The following is a 27,957-nucleotide window of genomic DNA, read 5'->3' on the forward strand; positions in this document are numbered from 1 at the left end:
TCACAGGGTAACAATCAAACAAAATGGCTTAGATATCTTCTTCTATCGTTAATGTCTTTCCTTCAGGGTTTTTATATTTAGTTAACCATTTAAAAAAGTTACTGATCCTTAGGCAGTACACTGGCTTGTTAAAGCGGTGTTACTGCTCTGTTGCCATCCACATAATAAGCCTCTAAGTAGATTACAGTACAGCTCATATCCAAAGAGTGAAAATGTTTCTTAATTTGTCATTAATTATTTTCAGGATCATTGAGGTTGGCTGCAAACATTGTTCTTTTCACCAACCATAAATGTGCATGGTACTCAGTAACAAGCACAAGGGATCGAACACAAACTTCTTCTCATTTTAAGGGCATTTCATTAGCTTCATTGATATACAGTAAATTAGTAAATGAATGAATGAAACAATCAATCAAAAAATCAGTAAGTAAGTAAATAAATAAACAACAAAAACAGGAGCATCAACTTTTGAAACAGGTTTTATTTGCAATTTTTGTCCAAAGGTCTTCAGTTATTAGCCAGTATCTGCAAAAGACATACAGAAATGTTCTATGTTAACACTAATACGCACTGTAATACATCATTTTACCTGACTTGTTCTAGATGTTTTACAAAAGAAACACATGCAAAAGACATGCCTTCTATCTGCACAGCAAACAGAAAAGTAGCTTTCTATTAAAAAGCAATTTATAGGAACGTTTTTATATATTGTTAAAACAATTGTATAGACTGAGCTAAACAAAAATAAACTGTAGCTCTAATTGGAAACCATTTGATTTATTTCATGTGACACTAGGCATATCTGTTCCATGTAGGTATGACTATAGTGGCTTTTCTGGACATAATAGTTTATTTAAAAGGTGACCATTTTTTCACAAACGTAATGCATTTCTGGAGATAAATTCACATAACTGACATTCTGAAGAAGAGCAAACAATGCTTAGTAAGGAGGGTATTGTTAATACTTCTATTTTAGTTTTTGTGTTGAACATTTTTGAATACAGTTCAGTATCACTGGTGCTCATTTTCTGAAATTGTTACTTGCCTGTGACACAGCAGACATCAGTGCAAAAAAAAAAAACACTGTCTTGTGCAAATCAGAAATCATTTTTATTGTTAGCAAGGCTGATGGTTGTTGATTGCTGCCTCAGAAGTTTTAGCTGTCATTAATTGCATTTACAAAGCATGAGCCAAATATAAAATCTGGATCTGAGCTGAGCCTGATGCCTTGTAGCCATTCGCTACTTCCTGCAGACATATCAGGGGTCAGACTACAGTGTACTTGTACATGCTACAACATACTGCTGTGGAGTTTCTTGGTCTAAAGTAATAAAATAAGCCCCTCTACCCCATTTACATTGATCCAGCAGTTCCATATTACTGTACTTATCATAAGTGGCCTATATTACAGGGAATACATAGGTATGAATGTTTGGGAATACCATCTGAAGGCAACCATAGTCAGTGAAGCCTGAGTACAGCAGTTAGACAATGCATAATTCTCTGCCCCTCCCCTTGCCACTCCTGTGCATTCATCTGTCTATTACTCTGGCCCACACAGTTTTCATCTCCTGTTATAATGTTCACTTTATCAGTGCCTGTGACAATACGTGTTAATGGGCTGCGTGAAAACAACTACTGCAAGGTTTGCTGTTGCTCTCACTCTCCATAAGGATTTCTTACCATGAACCATTTATACATTGTGAAAATGTTATAGCTTATCATGTGTGAAAAACACAACAATATGTGCATTTTCCTTGAATTTTATTTTGTGTATCACTGTGAGCAGTGCATGCAAATCATACTGCTACTACAAAGAGTTTTCAGAGAAAGTGTGCACTTTTGTTGCATCTCAGATAAATATTTAATTGGAAATGCTTTCAGTCTGTAACTTGTTTCAGAATGGACAAACGCCAATAGTAATATACCATAGCTTCTATATGTCAAACAAAGCATTTAAAATGGAATCAAATTACAGATCTCTTTTATGTCTTTTGGTAAGTATGCATGTGTATTTTCATGAATTGGGTCATGTATGCTCTTGTACACGTGTATATGTGTGCATTTGTGAGTGTGTCCACATGCATATGTGTGCATGTTTGTGTACATGTGCATGCGTGTGTGTGTGTGTGTGTGTGTGTGTGTGTGTGTGTGTGTGTGTGTGTGCACCAATATTTTAAGTAAGTTGTTTCTCAGTCTTACTCTGAAGAAAAGGTTCTAAAACAAGAAATTCAGTCCCTGACCTTGTAGTGATTTCCTCTCATAAAGATTCTTTAGCAGTGCTTTCAGTATAATAGGGCATAGATGGTGTAGCTGACGATAAACAAAATGTTGCATTTTTATGAGGGCACTGGGCAGAGTAAATAGTTTTATGACCACATCACATCATAAAAGTAGATGAGGAAATTAAAGCAGTACAACATTGTCACATAACTTGCAGTTTGTTGTAATGCATATATTTGTTACACCACTAACATTAATTCTGACTTTTTTATGCCTGTTTCTTGCACTGAATATATGCAGGACTTGAAAGTTACATGTGCCAAAAAATAACACACATGTAATGTTTCTATTTCATCACTAACTTGACTAGTTGATCAATAAATTAAGGTGATTAAGATTTATTTTGTGTGACAATTGTGCAGTAATAGAGTATGCTAATCAGTGCCATGTTTGCTGGATTTAATTTATTTATAACTGTTATCCATAGTTTCTAGACTACTTTGTAAAACATGGCATGGGTTATACAACAACCGAACTTTAAAATATGACTAATGCAAACAGACTATTTTGTTGTCAAACCATGATTTTTATATGTAGAACAGCTTATTTGATCTATCAGTTAATAATTACTTGCAGTTATTTTAAATTAGTAAACCCATATGCGATATTGTATGAATAGTAGTAATGTAAAATAGAATCTACCAAAATTCTGTAGTGTTTAAATAATTAAGGACTAGAAGGGGTCAGTGTGGTATTGATTAGGATTTTTCCATGCGTTGTGTAATACTTTCATTATGTGTAGTTTAACCACATAAAGAATAAATAAATATCATAGAACAAACAGTCTTGCATGCTTATATCAATTTTATAATGGCAACCAGGGTATATTAGTTTTAAAATAGATCTTAAGGACATTGTAGTAATATTCCATATCATTACCGTATTAAATGCTGGCTGATTAACCAGATAACTGATAATGTTGGAGTGTTGCTAAATCACGTCAGTGAGCATACCTGTCTTTTATAGGGTGAACATTTTAATCATATAGTGGTTGATAAACAGGTTGTATAGCTAATTGGTGGACATTAGATGATTCACATTTGTTCTGAATGGCAATCTAATGATTCCAAGATATTACTTTTTGCAATGGAAATAAGTTTAGCACAATTATAATATCTCACTCAGTAATGGGTTGCTTTTGAGTTTTGAATGTGCAGATGAATTCTTAACAGTCATTAATAAACTGTTGTATTATCTAAATAGGCGGACTCTCCCTTTGTGCTGTAATGAAGCTGCATGTTAATTTCAGCTTAACATAATTATAGACTAGCTTTCATTTAAACATTTTTTTCTAAATTAGCTAAGTTTTGGAAAAAATAATTCAGTAGAAACTGATAAAGTAAGTGTTTTTTAAATAAATACTAAATCTATGCATATTTGCATCTTTTTAACACAAATATGCAGCAACAAATAGTTAAATATTTAGGGTGTCAGGTAAAAGTATTTTCTGTTGGAAGTTTCTGAAAAATGCATCCACTTAACTCTATTAAGTATACATTCCTGCAGTGCATTTACCTGATCGATCCAGCTATTGTAAGCAGATACACGAGTGAAAACAGTGGGCTTCTTTACATAGTTGCAACCAAGTCCAGAAACAAAGCTTGCAATTCCATGCACCTCCCATGTTCCTTGTGCATTCTGGCAATTCAGAGGCCCTCCAGAGTCACCCTAAAAAGGAGAGAATACTGATTTATTCAGCTCTTCAGTGCTTCAGGTATCAGTTTACAAAGCCAGCATAATAGAGTGTTTACTCACATTACATCCAGCAACAATGCCGTCTCCACCAGCACAAACCATTGTCTCTCTAACTCCAACAAACCACCAGTCTGGTTTGGAGCAGATTTCATAACTGACAACAGGCATGAGGGCTTGCTGAAGGGTGTCAGAAATTGGTCCATTGGCTGCAAAGAAAACACATGTACAGTGTGATAAAAGGTTGTTGGATATGTACAGTGACTTTATGTGCTTTTCTTATTACATTTTGTTGCGCAGCCACACACTACTGCTGTGATGATTGAAAGGTTTTAACACTGTGTACAATGATTACAGTTACATGTATTTTATTTTGTAAAAGATTATTACAAGAAGCTAGGCAGCTGTTACTTCTAACTTATTTCTCAATAGGCATACAGTTCAGTGCATGGCAGAAATGAATACTTTTAATGCCATGCAACCTGTTTTCTAAATATGTATACTCAGTTGCTTGCAGTGTCTCAAAATAATGAAGGCTAGATATGCCTGTGTTAAGAAAGAAATATAGAGGATTATGATTAGGTTGCCAATCATAACTTGCTTATTATGGGTTTGAGACCTGGATTCCAAGAAAGTCACTTTGATAGTGGATATCAGAGTTCCAATCATAATTCTTTGTAGTGCATGGAGATTTGTCTGCTCCATGTACTACTAGCTACTGAATAAAAAAAAGAACAGGAAGTGCTCTGGCTTTGAAAGATGGCAATCCACTTGGTAACAGCTGTACAATTTATGTATTCCTTGTGTAAGGGAAGCAGCTGGTTCCAAAATGCATTTTTAGTGAATGTATACGGAAGACAGAAACAAGAGTTGAAATTAACCTGTTTCATGTTCTGCTGCTGTTATTTACACTGAGATAGCAATTGAAAAACACCCTGGATTAGCACTACTATATTTCCAGATGTGATGTTAAGAGCATAGTCCTTCTAAACATTGTTAAGGTTGGATCTTACAGTATAATAGCCATGAACCAGGATGTCATTTTAACTGATATTTGAGTATAATAATGGCAATCCATGCACTACAAATGATATTTGTATTGAGGTAAATGAGTTCTAAATTGCTTTCCTATGGTAGCATTTATGTCAAGATCATACAGTCATATAACCTATAGCTATTTTTTATTTTTGGGTACCAAAAGGCTGCAACAGTATTGTCTTCTTTGCTACAGGATTCCAGCCCTTCATTCAGCACTGCACCAACCTTGACTCCCTTGAATGGCTTGAGACTAATCACAGAATTACTATTGCACAACTAATGGAGGCCCATACAATCCTTTACAACAACAACAAATGTCCTGTATTGGGTAACCACCTAGCCTGTTAGTCACCTGGATGAAATATATTCTTAGTTAGCAGTAGCAAAACTGATTGTCCTCAGGACCACAACAAAAAAGGATGTGAATCTCACTTTAATGGTAGAACTCCGTGCCAGTCACCATCAGAACAGGACAATCATTAAATTGTTTAAAAGTTTCAAAGTAACCATCAAAGTATTCTTCAAAATAAATACGAGTATAAATAAAATCTATAAATGCAAAGTCATTTATTCAGTTCCTCTAGTTCACTTTGATATGTATACTGTCATCTTCAGCATTCATATACCATACTCCTGTCTGAATCATGACTTACCTGTCCTTCTGTCTTTTTCAACACTCTGCTCTAACCTCTTACTCTGGTTTCTTTCATTATTTTCCATTCATCCACTTGCTCAACCCTTATCCTAGCTTATCTATCACTACGTAACACATAGCAGTGTATTACATTACCTCTACTGGCTTTTTTATTATTCCTGCAAAGTATGTAATTAAGTTAAAACACTAGTCTAACCCTACACTGTCTTCACCTTTCCAGATAGCTTTTCCTCCCTCTTTTCTTTTCACTCACATGATATTTCACAAAACTATTATGTCAGGTCTTCTTCAGTTCTATTCCTCCTTTCCTTTTCCTCCAACTCTTCTTGCTGTTTGTTATTTCCCTGATCTTTCCCACTCAACTTTCCCAGATCCTTGTACTCTAACTTCTATAGACCTAGACTCTTCTCTTTTTACCTACTGTCTATGCAGTCTGTTACCTGAGAATTCCCCTATGCTACACCTATTTATGCTCTGTACTGCAGTAGAACTTAGTAGGTGGGAGGAATGGCATAATGGTTAAAGTCTTAACCTCACAGGTACAAGGTACAGGGTTTGAGTCTGATCTCTGGTATTGGCTGGACTTGTAATAGTCTACATCTTTTACAGTCACCAGCTGGGTACCTCAGGGCTCTGTGTTGGGACCGCTCCTATTTGACATCTACTTCTCAGAGCTAAAGGCTAATGTCAAGGGACTTTGGATGACCAAATATGCAGATGACTGCAAATTGGGAGCTATTAGAGATTCCTCCATGACACAAACATCTTACAAGAGGGTCTAACACAGGCAAATGACTGATGCTAAGGCCACAGACTACAACTCAGTGCCAAGAAATGTATTATAGTGCCTGTCGGGAAAGCTGCTATTAGGTTTATTACTGTATTGGTAACACACACATAAGAACTGACCCAATAGTCAAGGATCTGGGAACATGTGCAGACAATAATCCTGCCTTTGACCAACATTTGGCCAAGGTAGCAAGGAAATCATTTTTTGTCACCTAACTTATAAATAATGGCATGGTATCCAGGTCCAAGGAAATGATAGTGCCACCTTATTTGTCCCTTATCAGACCCATCATTGAGTATAATTCCCCCTTCAGCATGTACCTGACCAGACATATGCAACAGGTGGAATATCCACAAAAGTTCCTTACCAAGAGAATCCAGGGTATAAACACATTGTCCTATATAGATCACCTTAAAGCTCTATCTCTATACTCTGTCTCCTATAGGTTACTGAGAGGCAGTCTCTTACTGGCATACAGGGTATCCTCAGAGCCAGCTCAGATGGACCTTTTGCACATCCACAAAACACACAGCATGAGAACCACTAGATCCAAGGATTTAACTTTTGCTTGTGACATAAATAAGACATGTTAGTGAGACAGATATGGTCTAAGAGGATTCCCATGCTCTGGAACAGGCTCCCCATCCATATGAAGCAGAATCCATACTTAATCCTTTTTAAGCGTAACCTTGGCCACTGGATTAGGAAATGGAAATTCATCCCAGGTCTGGCCCCATGTCTCTGTTAGACAGAGGCAGACAGTTATGCCTAAACTAACATACCCCACACATAACCTCTAGAAAGTTCCTAACTAACATACCGCCTTCTAATAAGCACCCATAATACCCAGGGACACAACTGGGTAGGACTGCATGGCTAGCCTTATAAAAGACCTGGTGGTCCTTAGCCTAGTATACATCTATGAACCTATCCCTATTCAGCTCTAATTCTGTACAGCTGTATAGAAATGTGACTGATGCAACTGATGTTTAAAATTGATCTACTATGAATCTGCTTTGAATATGTAATTGTGAAAAATTATCAGTTCAATTGCAAATCTGTAGAATTATCTCCTGCTTTTCCCACTATTTGTTAATAAGCTTAATATGTGTTATGCTATTTTACTAAGAAAATTATTGTAATGTTTTCTCTTTGTACACTTTGTCTTATTCATATTGATGTATGGAACTTTTCTGCCTGGATCATTGCTGAAAAGAGGTTTGTTTTTGCTCACCCAGCTGGACAGTGCCGGTAAACAAATGTAAATAAATAAAACATGATGACTTACATGGCCTCAGTAGTGACAAATCCTTATATATGTGCTCCGATATACAACATACGTTTATGCCTACTGAACTATACTTATTTGTTAAATGTACGTAGTAGCATGAGTAGCAATCTGAGTTATAATTGCAATAGCATTCTTATGTACGGCCTCGTATTTATAATGAACAGCACTCCAGAAATGCACACTCATTGGATTAGGTAGCACGCTTGCCTTTGATGCTAATTAACATAGCAGGCTAAGGGGTCTGTTCCACACCAACAGCTTGGATTCATGTTTCAGTTGTAACAGTGCAGTGTAGCATAATGGAGTGATGCACTTCTGGTTAGACGTTAAATTGACATCCTATCTGCCTGACCTGGTGGCAATTCAGATTAATACTAAATATCCTATGACATTTATGAAAAGATTAAGGAAATTTTCTTTAAGACATCCTAAAAATGAAGCATGCAGACATACATGCATGTATACTGATATTTCTGATGGGCAATAATGCTCTTCTAGACTGCCAATATACCTATGCAGTTATTCCCATAAGTGTCCAGGTTGTTCCTAAAAAAACATCTAAACTAGTGCTTGCTTTAAAGTAATGTGGTAGTCTGTTCCATGCATCAGTTACTCTGTCAGAGAACCAGTTAGTACACTTCTCATTCCTATAGAATATTCTACATAGGCTGTCTGATGATTCTCTGCTACTTTTTGATAACCCAAAATATTTACAGAGGTAGTTGTCTCTAAATGCCCTATATACCTGAATAAAGTCTCCTCTTAAATATTTGTAAGAGACACTGTACAAGTTCAGATGTTTTAGTATTTCATAATAACTTAAATGTTCCCATCCATGGATGCCCTTGGTACAGTTTCACTGAACTCTTTCCAGTTTACTCATGCTTGTTTTCTTATAAGGTTCCCATATTATTGTTCTATTCTCAAGTGTGGGTCTAATGTAACTAACAGACAATGATTTTATAATTTCTGATTTCCTAATCTTTTTATACAACATATAATTCTATAACTATCATTAACTAATTAGTTGATATGATTAGAAAAGTTGGTGACTGGATCTACCTGTATATCCAGCTCCTTCAATGAGTCTACTGTTTCAATCACTGTGCGCTGTATGAAGTATTCACCTCTCACTTTATGTCTCCTAAGTCTCATATGCTTAGTTTATGATGTATTTAGCAGCATATTATTCTCCTGTGGTCAAATGGTCAATTTAGTCAAGTTCATTTGCAGATATGCCCTATCTGTTACACATAATTAGTTTAACCATTTTCAAGTCATCCTCATACAGACTGTAGGACAACTCAGATGAAAAAGATGGATTTGAAATATACAACCTAAACAAGTATGGATGTAGACCAAAGCCCTGTGAGACCCACTGACTGTATCCTAGAATTTCACCTCTCTACTTACATTATGATTCTTGCCATGTCCTGGCTGTAGGCCAAAAACTACCCTGCATACATAGAAAAATTAAAGAAAATTTCACAGAAAGAATATATGTTTTAACTAATAAAAATGGGTTGCTTACCATCAATGCAATGCAAATAGTTAATAACCTTTTCTTTTTTACAATTATTTTGTATTGTGACTGTTATTTAATATTTGCATATTGTCACTTTATCTTTACTTATGTTTGCTTTTCCCCTCGGGTCTCCACTGAAAATGGGTTTGTTTGCAAACTCAGTTGGACTAACCCGGTTAACAACTGTGAAATAAATAAATAAATGTTTTAGTATTCCTTTATTGCATACTGTCATGAGGGAAATGGATAAAAAGGAAAATCACTTCCTGACAAGTTCATCTTAATAAAATGCCATATGTTTCCATAGCTACCATTCTTCTATATGTCTAATACTTATTGATAATGTATTTATCCAGGGTGGCAGACTTCCCAAAAAGTACTCTAATGCATTTCTGGGTGTTGAGTTTTAAGCCATGGCTTTGGCATGACACGTTTCTCAGTATTAGACCTTCCTGAAGGATGTTCTCATCTTGGGGGGATTCAATGACTGCTCCCAGTTTGCAATCGTCTGCAAACTTGGTTAGCCAGAGGTCTTTGACATTGACATTGACATCTGAGAAGTAGATGACAAAGAGGAGTGGGCCTAGGACAGAGCCCTGGGAGTCTCCACTGGTGACCAGCTTCTTTGTGGAAGTGGCGTTACCAGTTCTAACATCCTGGGTCATATCAGTGAGCCAGCTAGCTATCCAGTGTATTATAACGGGGGTTATACCAAGTTCTGTAAGTTTGTTGGCAATGCCTGAGGGGGATATTATATCAAATGCCTTAGCCAGATCTAGGTATGCAGTGTGCACAGTTTCCTCATAATCCTTTGCCTTAGTGACCTTTTCAAAGAACTCTGCCAGATTCAAAGCCAAACTTGGATGGATCCAGTGTCTGGAGGTTTCCTATGTCTATTTTTGATAATTTCCATGATAATTCTTTCCATGACTTTGTAAATAAGACTAGTCAGACTAACGAGTCTGTAGTTTCCAGGATCTGTTGAAGGTCCTCCCTTATGAAGGGGGGGGGGGATGACTGTTGCTGTTCTTTAGTCATGTGGCACAAAGCGTGTTTTAAGACTATAGTTAAATAATAACTCCAGGTGTCCTGATAAGTCATATTTTAGACTCTACAGGAGGTATCCTGTGATGATATTGGGGCCCACTGAGGCCATTTTCTTGGCCTTAGTGAGTGCAGCCAGTGCACACTCCCTAGTTATAGTTGGGGGGATGGTTAGGGGTAAGAGGAGGGTAAAATTGGAATTGAATTTGTCCGCTAACAAGTTTGCTTTATCGCCAGGCTCAGTGAATGTAGTACCATTAACCACCAGTTCAATGCATTGCTGTGTGCTGCTGTTGAGGTTTCTATCATAACTGTAGAAGGTCTTATGTTTATCTTCCACCTGGGAGGATATCTTGACCTGAAAGTTGGCTTTGCTTGATCTAATTAGCCCTTTTAGTTGCCTGTTTACTTTGATGAGAGAGTTTTTATCTTTATGGGAATTACCCTTCCTGATTTTTGCCATATTCTTTTTATTTTTGTTTTATATTCTTTTTAATTTGGGATGCCACTAGGGTGGTTTGTTTCTGGGGCTAATTCTGGGCTTACTTCTGATAGGTACAGCAGCCTCTATACAGCCATTGGCATAGCTGTACAGAGTTTCTGACAGCAATTCAGCATAGGCTGGTGTGTTCTCAGAGTTTGTAGGGGCATTGAATTTTTACAAATCATCACTTAATAACAGGTAATTTGCCTTAGAATAGTTCCTAATTGTTACTGTTTTTAATGGTATTACAGAGTTAATTTTGATTTCAAAGAAGACAGCTTTATGGTTGGATTTTACCAGCCAGGATAAGACATTGGGGGAGGGGAGGATGCAGCATTCTTTCATATTTGTAAGCATGAGGTCCAGTATGTTGGAGCCTCTAGTGGGCGTATTCACTATTTGGTCAAGGGTGTTTGTATTTACAAAGTCCAGGAATTTCTGTGCCTGTAGATTTGATGCTGTGTGGGATTCCCAGTCTACAGAAGGGAAATTAAAGTCTCCCATGAGTAAGGTGTTGGGTTGGATCTTAAGTGTCTCCAGTTGGTCCAAGTATGCATTGTAAGCTTCTTGGGACATGGAGGGTGACCTATAGCTGGCTAGGATATGATACTGGATTTTGTCTGTGGTGATCTGCCCATGGACGTACTCCAGCACATCATCTTGTTTGACCACCCTAGAGGTATGCTTGTTACTGATGTATATTGAGACACCTGCACCTTTTAGCCTTGTCTATGCAACTGCTTTTGTGGAAGGCACTGAAACCTTGCACTGCTGGGGTACTCTCTGCTGCTATAAACCATGTCTCAGTAACTGCACAGATGTCTATATTCACGAGTGTGAGGAGGGCTTGGAGGTAGTGTAGTTTGTTTATTTAGGCTCCTTGGCATTGAACAGTAATACCTTGAGGTTCTGTTGGGTTGATTTTGCTATGTTGATGGGTTTGTCAATTAGGCATTGCCTCAAAAAGGCAATATGGGACAGACAAAGCCTTAGCCAGTATTTGAAAGTCTAGAGGGAAAAGGTGAAGACCATCCCTGGCAAGACAATGTGGTCTGTTGATCATTTCCTTCCAAATGGATTCCCTTATAATGCCACCAAAAAGACAGCCAGTTGTTGAAATCAATCATTTTTTTGCTCATATTGTGACATAATCCTCAATGATGGTAATATGCTGCTCAGTGTCAGGCTCATACCAGCCTGAGACACACAGTCTGAAAGCTTCATAATGTCTTTCTTCGTATAGTCTGGGGAGGTTAATCTCAGGTCATTTACACCTACATGGACTGTGGTGGAATCATACTGGTACCTGTGGCGTAATGATGAGTACATGCGTCATTTGGTGGATGCTGACTCCAGGTAAGTAACTAACAGTGATCTTCTCCTTATTCAGCCTGGTTAGAGGAGCGACAGTATAGCTTACAATGGAGTGCCCCATGATGAGAGTCCTGAGAATTGCTTTTGCTTGCCTTATGAATTTAGTGTTTGGGGTTTCACTGAGAGTGAGAGTATGCATGGTGTTAGATGTTTTTTTTCTGAGTGCCTTTGTGCTCGCTGAGGCATAGCTTTGATAGTGGGCAGTCTAGGTGATCTTTGTTATTTAGGACGATTGCTTTTAAGTGCCTCAGAATATTTTAATCTATGGGTGTGCTGTGTGCTTTGTGAAGTGGGTGTTGTGTGAATGGTTTCGACAATCTGATGTGGACTTGTATGAGAGAGTTTAGCCTCCAGTGTCATTGTGTAATTACACCTCTCACATTCTCTGCCTGATTCTTTAAGGATTAAATGGTTGTCATTCAAAATGAGAAAATTGCTACGTTGTCTTATGATGCCTATACCCACCAAGCTGGCTACAGAGAAGTTAGGAAATTGCATATCCATAATGTCTAGTCCTTTGATTTATGAGCTACAAGGGAGTGGTGTATTGGAGTTAGAAGGCTATTAAGGGTGCCTTACTGGGGCAGACAAAGCTAAACAGTACTAAATTCTACTAAGTTTAATGGTTACAAAATACTGAATTCTACTAAATCTGTTGGTATTGCCACAAAAGGCCCAACTATCTGCTCTAAGCCTGTTGGCACATAAGGTATTACACTATATTGCTGCTTTACATGCTACAGTTTTATGGACTGTTCTACAGAGAAAATTAGTTTTCTAAGTATTCGTTACTATACAGGGCAATGCTAATCCACACAACTATGCAAAATTTATAGCAGCACGGAAAAAACAGAAAACTAAATAATGACCCTCAGGGCAATAATATGACTACACTATGAGTCCTTTTGTGTATTTCTTAACTCAGATAGACAAGGCAAGAAGCAATTTATCTTTATAAAACCATGCCCGACCATGCTCTCTGCTACTCATTTCAAACTGTAATCTCCACCCTCTCCAAGTTATACAGTTTCTAACACTGTTTTTTTTTTAAATAATGTAAACAGAAAAGCCATCATGGGGATAATCATCCCTTAATCCTCCCGTTAACATTTTTATAATCAGCAATATGTTTGACTGTACTAACTCAACAATCCAAAAAACATCTCAAATAAATTATTGTCAACCTTATTACTGAAGTTCCCAAATGTTTTAAAACATTCCTTACAATAATTCCTTTTTAATTATATATTTTGTTATCTAGTTTGACACTTTAACCAATCCTTTACCTTCCCTCTATTCTAGCTAATCTTCCTGATTCTGCTATGAAATGCTGGCTTTCTGAAAGTTGATGTGCAGAAAAGGTTAAAAAATGCCTGAAATTCAAATCTTCCAAAACAAGTGAGTCACTGTTGGCATACATTGAAACTGCACCATAGGCTCATAGGTCTGTTTACTAGGCTAACAACCACAAGGGCCTTTTTAAGTCTAGCCAGGCATCCCAAATCTCTTACAAATTCTAGTACACTTGATAAGTGTAAGCAGGGGTTTGAGAGATGAAATATTTACAAGGAGAGACCCGGAAGATAAACCATTTACAGGATGCCTGTGTCCATTAGAGACATAGGTGCCAAACCAGGGATGAATTTCCTGTTCCCCATCCAGTTGTCCAAGTTGCACTTGAATTGGGTTAGGGAGGAACTCTGCTTTGCATGGATGGGGAGCCAGTTCTATAGACTGTGTAGTCTCTGGGATACATGCCTGTCTCTCCAGCAGGTCTTATTTATATCACAGGCAAGGTTTAAGTCTTTAGAATGGGTAATTCTGGTGCTGTTTGTTTTGGGGATATGCAGGAGGTCCATCAGAGTGTGTTCTGACAATACCCTGTATGCCAGACATAGATCTCCCCTCAGCCTGTAGGAGACAGAATACAGGGTTAGGGCCTTGAGGCAGTCTGCACAGAACATGTTACTTACACCCTATATTCTTCTAGTGAGGAACCACTGTGGATGTTCCAGTTGTTGGATATGCCTGGTCAGGTACATACCAAACAATGATAGATCTGATGAATGCTGAATACAGTGGAACAATGACTTCCTTGGACTTGGATGACATACCTTTGTCTGTAAGTTGCGCAACATAGAATGATTTACTCACCACTGTAGACACATGATGCTCAAAGAATAGATTACTGTCTAATGTGTGTCCCTAAGTCCCTGACTACTAGGGCAACTCTAAGGGGTGTGTTGTTAATATGATAGTTACCAGGTATGGATGACTTCCCAAAGGATACTATTATGCATTTCTTGGCATTTAGTTTTAGGCCATGTCACTGACACCAGTTATATGTCTGTGTCAGCCCTTCCTGGAGATAATTTGTGTTGGTGTGGAATTTAATGACAGCTCCTAATTTGCAATCATCTGCAAATTTAGTCAGCCAGAGGCTATTGACATTGGCCTTGACTTCAGACAAGTAAATGCCAAAAATGAGTGATTCCAGAACTTATCCCTGAGGGACTCCACTTGAGACTGGCCTCTTTGTATAAGTGGACTCCCCAATTCTAGCTTCCTGGGTCCTGTCTGTGATCCAGTTGGCTATCCACTGGGTGACATAATGGATTGTACCTAATCTCTTGTGCTTGTCAACAATGCCCGAGTGGGGCCAGGTCAAGGTAGGCAGTGTAAACCATTTTGCCCTCATCCATTGCTTTAGTGACCTTCTTAAAGAAGTCCACCAGATTGAGTAGGCATGATCTGCCCTAGATGAAACCAAACTGGGTGGGGTCCAGTGTCTTGAGGTTTACTATATTTCTGTTAATCATCTCCATGATAATTATTTCCATGGCTTTACATATAAGACTAGTGAAACTTATGGGTATGTAGTTTCCAGGGTCTGTAGATGGCCCACCTTTGTGCAGAGGGATGACTGTTGCTGTTTTCCATTCATGAGGCACAAAGCCTGTTTGGAGGCTACAGTTAAAAAGAATTTACAGAGGTCCTGATAGGTCATGCTTAATGCTATTTAGAAGGCATCATGGGATATTGTTTGGGCCCAGTGATGCAGTGTTCTTAGTCTTAGAGAAAGCATTAAGGATCTCTGCCCCAGTGATAACAAGGTAAGTTATATTTGATGATATTTTCTGAGGGAAGATTGATGGGGAGAGAGGGGTAAAGTTGTAGCTGAATTTGTTAGCCAGTAGGTTTGCTGTATCTTCTGGCTCAGTATAGTTGGCTCCATTTACAATGAGCTCTGCGCACAATTGTGTATTGATTTTGAGGTTGCAGACATAGCTGAAGAATGCTTTGTGGTTGTCCTTGGCCTGGGAGGCCAAATTTAACTCAGATCTGGCTTTGGTAGACTTTATTTGTCCTCTGTTTAGCTTGATGAGTGTGCTTTTATCCTGCTGGATGCTGCACCCCCTGATTTTTACCATGATGTTCTTCCTTCTGTTGTATGGCCTATTGATTCTGTGATTCCACCAGGGTGGCTTGTTTTTTGAGTTAGTTCTGTACTTCTTCCTGGTGGGTACAACTGCCTCTATGCAACTATTAATATGCTTGTATAGGGTTTATGTGAACAGTTCTGCATAAGAGCAGTGTTCTCAGAGTTTAAGGGAACTTGAAATGTTGCCATGTTATCACTTAGTAGTAACAGGTAAGTCTTAGAGTAGTTCCTGAAAATTCCAGGGATAGCTAGGGGTCCAGGTTTTATTTTTACTTCAAATGAGACCATTTTGTGGTCTGACCTTACCAGAGAAGACATTACACTAGGGGATATGCAGCACTGTCCCATATTAGTTAGGACCAGATCCGGTATGATTGCACCCCTGGCTGGTGTATTGACAAGTCTGGTCTAGGGAGTTTGTGATTACAAAATCCAGCAATCTCTGTGCCTGTATGTTTCGTGTTGTATAGGATTCCCAGTTAATATTGGGGTAATCAAAGTCACCTATAAATATGGTATTGCGTTGGATGGTGAGTGTTTCCAGTAAGTTTAAATACATGGTATGGGTTTCCTGGGTCATAGAGGGGGACCTATAGTTTGCAAGGAAGTGGTACTGGATTTTGTCTATGATGATTTGAACATGGAGATGCTCAAATGTATTGTCCTGTTTGCATAGCCAGCCTTAGGCAATGGCCAGATATGCGGCTGCCTAGGGCACTGCTCTAGCAGGGGCACTTTTCCAGTAATTTGGATGGTGTGGGTAGACCAGGATGGGGGCACAGGGTGGTGTTGGGGAGCGCTGTGGAGACCTTTTTCCTAGGGCACCAGTTGACCAAAGGCTGGTCTTGCCTGTTTGACTAGTCTTGAGGTATATTTATTTCTGATGTAAATTGAGATACCTTCTCTTTTAGTCCCTCCCTCTCTCTGTAGTAGCTTTGGTGTAATGCTGTTCATCTTTTATTTTTACATGGTAGTGTTGCTCCAGTAATTTCATCTTGAGCATGTTTAGGGGTTCCAGTCTTTGTACCCTTTCACCTCACTTGCTAAACTTTAAACCAAATCTGTTAGCAATGTTGTCATTAAACTTAATTACATTAACTACATATGCAACTATTCCCTGGCACTAACATCCTTTGTTTTATCCCTTTTAACATTCAATGTCCCTTTTTACTAGAACCTATGCCCTTTATTATCTTACCTGTATTCTAGTTATCATGTGAATGCAGATTTCATATGCACATATATTTTTTTTTCTTTATCAGCCCTCTATTTCCACCACAGGACTCTCAACCTAGGACAGGGATGTGGATAGGCCAGTTGTATAGGCACCATCTAGAGCAGGCTAAAAATAGCTGCAGCAAAAATAAATATTTCAAGAAAAGACTAAACAGACTTAGTCACCTACCATATAAACAACAATTAATCTAAGCAAGAATGCTGTCTGTTGCATACAAGACTGCTTACAGTCAGTGTGTGTATAATTATTTCTGTCTTCGTCTGATCTGTTACACTATTCACTAATGCAATGGACAGCATTTTCAACAAAGTATTCTAATAAGTCACTTTGTTTTAAATCAACATTACTAATACAAATAAAAAAATATGTGTCACTTAAAGATTTCTCATTTTGGGGATAAATGTGCAAAACAGAACATGGCAGTTACTCCTTGACTACATTTAAAAGCAGTCTGAATAATGTCATTGAAGATAGGAACTATAAATGTGTAAGTACCGAGACTATGAAGCAAAATATATTTAACTCTGAGACTTCTGTCCTTTAAAAAAAGGAAAACATGAGTCTGGATGGGCATAACGCTTTGATCTAAATGTAATTGTACAGAGAGTGTCGAACATACGTATCACTAATGCTCTGAAATACCGGGGAATAGAAAAGCAAAAGTCAAGTTTTGTGCATAAAAGTACACTAGCATGACAAGTGATAAGGGTGAAATAAGTTATTACAAGTGGAACTGAGCAGCTGCTCCATAGTGTAGTGTTTCTTACTGTGTCTGTGGTTTGAGGATGGCTAGTGAAAGGTTACTTATTTTTAGGACCTTTCCAATCTCCTTCTGTTTGATAGAATTATCACAATTTATTTTATGTTCTGTATTTATGTATTTATTGATGTAGTTGCATTTGACTACATTAATTATTTATTACTTTACTACCAGTGTAAACTAAACTTTGGGTAGGGCATGTGTTTGTGCAAGTAATGGGATGTCTGTACGACTGCACACAGTGCTGCCTTACCTCATGTGGATTAAAGCCAACTTTTTCTTTTCTGTTTGCTGATGTTTTAGAGTGTTGTTGATATATAGAACTGACACTCTATGTGCGATTAACTTTTGATTGAAGTAATGTGCTTCAGTCTAAAGTAAGGATGCCATGTGGTTGGTTGCCTTGGACAGCATGTTCTGTGTACTGGTCAGTGTTCCTTTTTCTGAATTTTGTAATGCAATGTTTTTTTTTTCTTCAAACAATGTTTTAAGGAGCAATACTTCACACAAAAAAAATGGCTCCTGCCTAAGTCATGGTAAAATCAGATCGTAAAGATGATGAAAACATAGTTATTAGACATAGTGATTTGCTGGTATGTAAAATCATTAAAAAAACAGGCACTTAACATTGAAGTGTAAGAATGAATTACTTCAAAAGCTATAAATTTAGCACATTCTCAGGAACATGGCAAAGTAATAATTTAATTAGAGAATGACAAAAATGATTTGGTTCCCAATGCTGCAAAAGTAGCAACATTTTTTAAACGATTATATAAGGTTACAGCCAAATGAAAACAACCAGTCACAATATCATGCAGATAAGAAATAAAAACGTGAACATTTTATAATGGCAGCAATTCATTTTTTAATTCAGTCCTTGGTCTTAAATGTGGAACATTAAATCATGCAGGAATAAATAACCACGCTGATTTAAAAAGGAAACAGTAGGTTACTTACTGTAGAGTCTGCCCCAGCCTGTAATGTAGCAAGGGTAATCATGTGCTAGGATGGTTTCAGGATGGGGTATGCAGGCAAGCTGAATGTTGTCACCCACAGTAACATGTTCTGCAAGCTTAAGCAAGGCAATATCAAACCTGACAAAAAAAATCAGGGATGTTATTCAAGCAAAGCCTTTTATGCAACAGTAGAGATATCATTAGTTTAGCGACTCACAGCAAAGAAGAGACTTTACCCAAAAGCCACAAGAATTGGGTTCCACTTCTCATGGACAAACATCTTTTCCACAGCGATGGTCTGTGAGGCGGGTTCAGACTCCTGCAGGTTATGCTTCCCGACTAACACTCTGTAGTTATAGGATTTACTGCAGGTTAAGACAAGAGTGCTGGTTAGAAGGAAACGAATGGTACAATGAGGAAACAAGTTTAATCTTTACTGTTATTTCTCTTACTTAATGCAATGAGCAGCGGTCATCACCCAGTTTGTGGCAATCAGAGACCCACCGCATGTATGGCCCCAGTTGTCTCCTTTCTGATACTGTAGTGAGATCTAAAGACAACAATAAACAGCAGATGGAAGAAAAGCTCATGACTGCAAATATAATCACGAGTTAACCTCAGTCCTGTATTCTTCATTATTACAACCTCTTGCCTCCAGAAACAAGGACTCTTTTTAAAATATTAATACTATTATCCTGAAAAGTTGACTAAGTAAGAATCTTAATTATTCTGTAACTAAGTATTACTGTTATCCATTAAGTATAATCCACCACCTTTTCTCTCAGAGAAATAATTAGGAGAGACAGAGCAACATTTTGAGTCAAGGCCAAAACAGTTGAGAGGTATGCTTGGAGAGGTGTGCACAAAAAGAAAAGACTGCAGCCTCAACTGCCAATAAATGTTGTAACTGTAACTTCTAAACACTGGGGGAAAATTATCCAAGCTTAGCAAATATAAAGGTTTAACAGAAATAACCTACATTGAAGTATAACCAAGAAATCTACACAGTATTTTACCTGTCAACCTGGAGATAATGGAGAACAGTGGACTGAAATAGTGTCTTTGCGAACATGATTTAAAATGTTATCACATCAGCTTGCATGTGTATAACTATGCTTCTGCCGTAACATTTCAACCATCACGCAAAGACACTTATTTCAATCCAGTGCTTTCCATTATCACCACAATTTGTCTTTACAATATGTTTGCTCTATAGTATTGAATAAAATTTCAATTCTCTGTGCATCCCTTCCATAATTTCTGAAGGAATTTACTCACTTTGATCAATTGTAGCTTATTTCTCCTACTTAGGATTAGAAATACTAGACGTCATTGAGTGTCATAACCCATACCTCTCAACCTGGAAACATCAAAAATCTGGACAATGGCCCATGAAAAATAGGTAAAATATGTATGCTGATTAACATAAAATTTAAAACATAATTATGTAATCCCACCTACTCCAATGGAATTGTGGGATACCAACTTTCAAATGCAAACTGAAGAACACACAACCAGAATATGGCCCCATTTTTTTAGCAATGATGTTCACTGGGAAGGGAGAAGATGATGAACCTTAGGATTTTGTTTTTGGTGACTTGCAGTATGTGGGTTTTGTGGTAAAAGTAGGGCATTTAATGGTAGGCATTGGCAATATTCTGATCTTAGCAAAATAATATTATAGTTTGCTAGGACCGCCAAAAGTCATTCTCCATAGCCTATTGATCAGTGGCGTAGCTAGAGTTTGTGCCCCCCAGGGCTGTCTTTGAGTTTGCCACCCTTCACCCCTCACAAAATCATGGTCAAATGGGGCCCCCCCATACACAGCCCTCCCCCTGCAGCCATTCTAATGTCCCATTACTTGGCTATTTTGCTCCATTTATCATAAACACTGTAATGTGCATACTGCTTTACTTCTACAATGATTATTTGGATTTCATTTAAAACTTTTATTTTACATTTTATAGCACAAACACTAATAGACATCTGCTAAGCAAAGCAATACAGTCTCACAATGAAAACTGACTTAGCATTAAAACGTCTCTGCTATTGAAACTCACATTCATTGAAACAACATTGAAACCCACATTCAAAGAAAATGTATCTGGCCTGTATCGGATAAAGATTACCTTTGGTCTGTTTTCAAATCATAGGCCCCTTGCACATGAAACATACATGTGCTCTTTGATATACCTTCCTGATTGTATTAAATTATATTCCTTGTATAATACAGCACACTTGTTAGAGTATGTGTTAAATTTATTGTTTGGAACATATTTTCAGTAAGCAATTAAACAAAATGCATGAACCAATAATGACAAAACTGCCCAATTCAGAACATTTCCATCATAAAAGTTTACTCAAACTTCTGCACTCCACATCTCTGCAGAAGTGAAAGTCATCTAAACCATTCCAAACTGATTTGTCAGAAAACCACAAATGTTAAGAGGAACAGAACAAAAGTATGATCCAAACATTCCAGACATTCTATAAAACTTTGGACAGTTGAGAACTATGGACTTCACTCCTTAAATCACAACTGGTGGTGGTATGGGTAGAGCATTTAGGCTCTTGCTCAGTGTACCTAAGGTACAGGGTTTGAGTCTGGGTAACTCTAACCACCAGTTATACCTAACTGGGGGCATTTCACACACACACACACACACACACACACACACACACACACACACACAAGAAAGACTGCTCCATATACTTGAGCACACACACTGGTAAAGAAATGCAGCACAATCTTATCTGGAGGAGCTGGCAGAAAAACAGATGTGTTGTGCCACTGCATGAACATGCGGAGTGGTCCAACTTAAAATTATGGCTTGGCATAGGCTGTCTGTCTGATGTCATCACGCACTCCATGCACATAATGACATCAGGAACAAATTCATCAAAAAAAAAAGGGCAGTTTGGAAATTAAAGGGGCCACTAGAGAATTCATGCACCCCAATATTTTGCCCTCAAAACGATATTTACCGAGGAATTCGGTACGGTTCAGAGGTATGTCATAACCAGATATGACAAGGTGAACAAGTGCTGAGGCCTGTCTATAAAACTTCTTTATTATATAGCTCCACTTTTTTAATTTCCTACTGTACCACTGATGCAGTTAGCACATGCTTTATGGAACTTAAAACAATGATGGCACACAAACTTAATTGTACCCAGTCTTTATATGACTTACAGTGTAGCGTGCTTCCTAACAAGCCAACAGCACCATATTATAATTTCCTTTCTAAAAAAATGGTGAAAGTGAGGAAAGGTGTAGCTGTACATTTAAGACCAAGTCACATGACTAGCCACTTCCCCATGGAATATTCAGGAACCTGAACAATCTAGCAAGGCAAAGGTTATTTTTTTCTGCACTGGAATTCCACATTTTGTTAATACTGTTACAGTGCCATGAACAGCATGTTCCAAATTGTGTTAATAGTGTAAGAGGTCTTAAAAGAAATGAAGGATTATAATATCAAGACACTCATGGTATGTGCGGCTTTTAAATATCATATACAATAATGCAAAACCCAGTAATCTCTTGAATACAAACTTTACGACCATCCTGATTATATCTATTTGGTTAGGCACTGGAATACTAGACAAAGTTTGTCTTACTGAAAATGGACAAATATCTGTTTATAAACTATTAAAATCAATTATATAAATATTTAGTTAAATATCCAGGTTTATGAGACATTTGTAAATATTTCTCTTAACTTATAACTTACGGCAAATATGGTGACATTAGCTGTCATTGGGTTTCCTCAGCTGATTTAACAGAATTTATTGCTCTAATCTTTTATCGGATATGATGATCATGATGAGAATATAATTTATTAACATTTGTACACATTTCAGTACTGTTTGCGATTACTGCAGTTATTTTTATCATTATTTTGTTGTTTCACCATTTTTGTTGTGAGCTAAGTTTTACTAAGGAAATTTACAATAAAATGATTGTTTAGGAAAAAATGCTGTTGGCATTTATACTATTTGACTTGCTTTTAATGTGTTTAACAAGATAAAGAATATAGCACAGTTTGTCAGACTCCAGCTTCATAGAAAACAGTATTCTGATGAAGTAAATGCCACCTGTATGTTTTTTCCCCTGCCTCATTGTACCCACCCATCTATTGTTAAAGAGAAAATGCCTCCTACATCCTGCTCCATATTCAATCAGTGAACTGTAAGAACGTCACATATACAAGAGAATAGATCTGGAAAGAATAATAACATTAGTCCATTTTGGTGAAAATAACTCTTTAGACCAGGAGACACAAATTGAAAAAAAAAAGTGAAGGCTGTGTGAAGACTGCCAGACTCAGTGGTGGGTCACAATCTCCAAACCAAAAGGAAAGATATCCAGTGCACATGGGAAAGTATCAGTGGTGGGTTACAGTCTCCAAACCAAAAGGAAAGATAGCCAGTGCACCTGGGAAGGTAGTGCAGTATTTTCTCTCATGCAGAATTGTGCTGGTTTGAGGACTGCTTGAAGGTTGTGAGTTTGAGATCCCTGTTTTAGACAGCTCTATGTAATTCGTTTAGCTGAATTGTGATGTGACAGTTTGTAGAATGTAGTCAGCTTGTGTTTGCCTTTACATTTATTCCTGTTATGAAGCAAATGTGAAAGATAACATCTTTATGACTTTTAAAATTAGTTTGAATCTAGCTGCAGTTTGAACCTGTACATGTATTACAAGTTGGAGCGTTCAGTGTCATAAAATATATGTAATAAATGTGAGTAATGAACAACAGTATCTCCTTAACCTTCACAACATAAACGCAGTCAATGAAAATATTTTGATAGGAAATGAATCAGGACTGGTAAGTAAAGTCCTTTAAGGCAATACCTGCCATGGCCAGCTATGGGGACGTGCTTCCACTCCATTTACTACTCTGGACACAGCTGGAGGTATTGCTGGCTTTCCACATCCATAAGCTGAAACACAGAAAGATTTATTAGGAACATTTTTATAATGCCTAAATATATTTAATAGCACCCTAGAAGAAGCTGCACTAAATGATAAAATCAAGATCGGTGTTAATATATTTGTGAGTTATAAAGACTAATTCTTCTGAGTTATTTTGTTATTATTATGTAAAGGTATTAAGTCTTTCATGTTATGATGTTTATTTACTTTTAATATGTCCCACTTCGTGTTCTAGTGTTGAACTATCATGCTAAATTCTGTATCTGTACACACAGTCACACACACAAACACACAATGCACACATGCAAGTGAAATCTAGCTATTACATCTGTAGGTTTGAGTATCTCTACAACTCCAGCTTTTACATTGATACTATAACACCACCATAACCACTGAAGAAAATGTGGGCATGTAGAAAACTGATGATTTGTGTCAGATAATTTAAGTTATTTTTTAACTTAATTGCCAAGTATTAAGTCAGTTGACCACATAATCCATGCTCTTACAATTTTTTATGTGTAAGTTTTGATGATTATTTCTTCAGTAATTCACTTTTTGAGCTGTTTGTATCCTAAAAGATGATTTGACAGAATGTTACTTAAAACAAAATGTCATATTTTTTTTAATGTTGCTGTATATGTTCAACCCAATCTGAAAATAGTTCTAGCATTTACATGAAAGTGTTGTGTTTATGCAAAACATTTTAGACAATACTACATACCTGAACACACCTTTAAGTAGCATGTGAGTAATTATAGTTTTCAAATTTGTAAAATCCATGTTCAGATATATCAAATGTCTGATGATATCTGTATACATTAAGAAGTTACAATACAAATGAAGAATTGTTTTTGTAGTTAGCACAATTTCAGTCGTGGATTCTTTATAGCATGCAGGGTATTAATGTAAATTATTCTCATGAATAAGCATACAGCATGTTCCAGTCTTGACCTAGAGTGACTAAACACTGATGATGCAGAAATGCATTTTAGCTGAAGTTTGGAATGCAACAGCTGTCATTTTCATGAAGTGTTGCAAAAGGATAGCTAGTGAATTAAAATCAAATGCTGAAATGTAGCTGCAGTCAATGACTGCATTTCTCATCTATCAATACAGACTAAGAGCCCTTAGAAATATATTTTCTGTCCAAATTATCACCATAGACGAAGTACTACTGTGACTTACCATGCTTGGCTATTTCAGCTCTAGTTCATAGGTTCATAGGTTCATAGGTTCATACTAGGCTATCTGCCCTAGGGCATTTATAAGCCTAGCCAGAGTGTGTATGGCTTTCGCCACCCATTTTAAATTAATTTTGCTATGCCCTTTTTCGAGGTTAGTATACTGCGCTTCTGTCTAACAGTGACACAGAAGTGATACCCGGGGTAAACCTACGATCTCCCATCCACTCATCAAGATTCCTCTTGAAGAGAGTCAATGAGGGACTCTGCCTAACCTGGACTGGGATTTTATTCCAGAGTGAAGGGAGCCTCTGGGTTATGAATCTGTCCCTCCAGCATGTCCTATTTATTTCAGTGCTGAGGTTTAAGTCCCTCGAGCGTAGCTCGATGGGATTTGGATTTTCTGAGGTGCAGCATGTCCATTAATTCCGGGTTGGACATGGCTTTATAAGTCAGGCACAGATCGCCTCTGAGCAGGCGGTATGCCACTGAGTAGAGCTGGAGTTTCTTTAACCGGGCAGCATACGGCATCTGTTTGAGCCCCTTGATCCTCTTGGTGAGGTACTTTTGGGGTCTTTCCAGTTGCTGCAGGTGTCTGGTAAGGTACATCCCAAAAGGGGCATTGTACTCAATTATGGGCCTGATGAGGGATGGGTAAAGAGGCACAATGACCTCCCCTGATCTAGATGTGAATCCCTTCATGATTAGGTGGGCTATATAAAATGTTTTTCTAACCACTTTGGCCACGTGGTTGTCAAATGAGAGATTGCTATCAACTTGGGTCCCCAGGTCCCTAATTACTTCTTCTGTACTTAATGGATTACCACCTATGTGGTAATTTGTGGGCACTTTGTTTTTGCCAAAGGGGATGACTATACACTTTTTGGCGTTTAACTTGAGGCCATGGCTCTGGCACCAGTTGTCTGTTTCTGTGAGGCCCTTTTGGAGGATGCTTGTGTCAGCTGGAGAGTCTATTATGGTGCCCAGTTTGCAGTCATCTGCGAACTTGGTCAGCCACAGTCCTTCCATGTTGGCCTGTACCTCCGAGAAATATATACCGAACAAGAGAGGTCCCAAGACTGAGCCTTGTGGGATGCCACTTGTAACTGGTTTGGAGTCTGACATGGCTCCAGCTATTCTAACCATGTGGGTTCTGTCCTTGAGCCAGTTTGCACCCCATCTAGTGACATAGGGGTTTATATTTAAGCTGGTGAGCTTATCTATAATGCCCGAGTGGGGTATTGTATCGAAGGCTTTTGCGAGGTCCAGGTAGGCTGTGTGGACCACCTTCCCTTGTCAATGGCCTTGGTGACTGTTTCAAAGAAATTGACCAGGTTTAAGAGGCAGGATCTGCCCTTAACAAAGCCGAACTGGGTAGGATCTAGTGTCTGTAGGTCCCCAATATCTTTATTTATAAGGTCCATGATGATCCTTTCCATAGCTTTGCAGACCAAGCTAGTGAGACTTATGGGGCGATAGTTTCCAGGATCCGTTGAGGCACCACCTTTGTGGAGAGGGACCACTGTTGCTGTACGCCACTCTTTGGGTACATATCCTGTAGTAAGGCTGAGACTGAACAGTAGTTTTAGGTTTGGGTTTAGCTCTTCTTGGAGTTCATGTAGGATGCAGCCCGGGACACCGTCTGGTCCCATTGATGCTGTGTTTCTTGCTTTGGAGAGGGCAGCTCTTACCTGAGCATCTGAGATGTCAGGGGAGCAGCACTCTGCTGGGATAGATATTAGCCCTTTTGGTGGGGGGGGGGGGAGTTTGCGCTGAACCTGTCAGCTAGGATGTTGGCAATGTCTGTGGGTTCGGTGTATTTTTTGTCATTTTGGACTAACTCATTAGTATAACTAATATGTTAAACAATGAATGATGAATAAAGTCTTTTTGTGAAATGAAATGCTGAACTGCACTGTATGATTTTTCTGATGCAATGGACCAAATGACAAAAAAGAGTATAGAAATGATTTAATGACAAAAACGAGTATACAAATGATTTAATGACAAAAAAAAGAGTATACAAATGATTTAATGACAAAAAAGAGTAAAGAAACGATTTAATGACAAAAAAAAAGAGTATACAAATGATTTAATGACAAAAAAGAGTATACAAATGATTTAATGACAAAAAAGAGTATAGAAACGATTTAATGACAAAAAAAAAGTATACAAATGATTTAATGACAAAAAAGAGTATACAAATGATTTTGTGGGGTTCCATTTCCCTGCTTGACCAGCTGGCCTACTCTATCTTTTCAAGGCCTTTCTTCTGTACCTTTTCAGACTAATCTTGTTAGTGGGGGCAAGAACTGAGGGATACCTGGCCATAATCTGTGCATGAATTGATCTGTAGGTATGAGCCACTCCCCTGTCCCTCTGACACTAGGTACAGTCTAATTCTCCCTGTATGTCACTGAATGCTTCCATGCAGCCACATATTGTATGTAGTGCAAGGTATTCCTGTGCAGGCAACGTTCCGACTTGTCCCTTTGCTTTATGTTGGCCTTCTGCCATCTCCAAGGTGTCATTCCAACTCAGGCATTTTAACCAAAACCCTCCCACAGGATGGGTGAGCCCATGCTGGTTGTTGACTCATCGATTCCTGCAGCACCTGATCCTCTAGGACACTGAAGCTGCACACAGAATGTAATCCCTGAGTGCCACTGAGCCACCTCATAACAAAAATCTGTGGAACAAATAAATATTCATTCATGGGAAATGGACACATCAGTCATATGTGTTGATGTCCTATTACCAGAGTTAAAACCCACTGAAAGACATGCACTGCATTCAGTGTTTACCCATATACCCATGGTATATAAAATAAATTCTGGGATCTTTTATGCTATGAGGTGCAATGAAACTACAGGACAGAATTCTGAAAAATACATATGAGTGCAGTGTCAAAAATAATGTGTGATGGCTGATTCTTCCATGTCTGGTATGGTGCAGGTGCTTCCACACACTCCAAGCAAGGTGCTTTGCCCTCTACATCCCTGTCTTACTAATATTCATTCTCCTTTGCCAGTGGGGTAAGAGCAATTACATCTCCATTTACAAGTTTTGCCTCAGAATTGCATTATTCATAATGACAGGTCTCAAACAATTATTTGGTCACCCAATTTCAGTTGTTTCAAAATTACACCTCTGCAGACAAGTACCACTTCACCATAAGTAAACATTGCTTACACGTTAGATAGCAGCCAATTTCATGCAGCACAAAAGTGCATGATAATGTTTAGTCAATCTGGCTTATCCTTGGGCA

At 38.0% G+C, this 27,957-nt stretch overlaps 1 protein-coding gene across 1 annotated transcript in view; it reads right to left on the bottom strand.

Annotated features, from left to right (window-relative positions):
• Positions 1-463: 463 nt before the first annotated feature.
• LOC122792882 (chymotrypsin-like elastase family member 2A) overlaps positions 464-27,957 on the bottom strand; it is a 98,864-nt gene continuing 71,370 nt past the window's right edge. Inside the window, exons 3-9 of the mRNA XM_044060441.1 lie at positions 23,428-23,516; positions 19,024-19,121; positions 18,808-18,936; positions 18,573-18,709; positions 4,039-4,184; positions 3,799-3,951; positions 464-525 (exon numbers count right to left, since the gene is read on the bottom strand). Of these exons, the coding sequence (XP_043916376.1) occupies positions 508-525; positions 3,799-3,951; positions 4,039-4,184; positions 18,573-18,709; positions 18,808-18,936; positions 19,024-19,121; positions 23,428-23,516 (770 nt within the window). The 3' untranslated portion in view covers positions 464-507. The remainder of the gene's footprint in view (positions 526-3,798; positions 3,952-4,038; positions 4,185-18,572; positions 18,710-18,807; positions 18,937-19,023; positions 19,122-23,427; positions 23,517-27,957) is intronic.

The sequence above is a fragment of the Protopterus annectens genome, chromosome 2.part0, assembly GCF_019279795.1.
Source record: "Protopterus annectens isolate FY-2018-M chromosome 2.part0, PAN1.0, whole genome shotgun sequence".
NCBI classification, from domain to species: Eukaryota; Metazoa; Chordata; order Ceratodontiformes; family Protopteridae; genus Protopterus; species Protopterus annectens.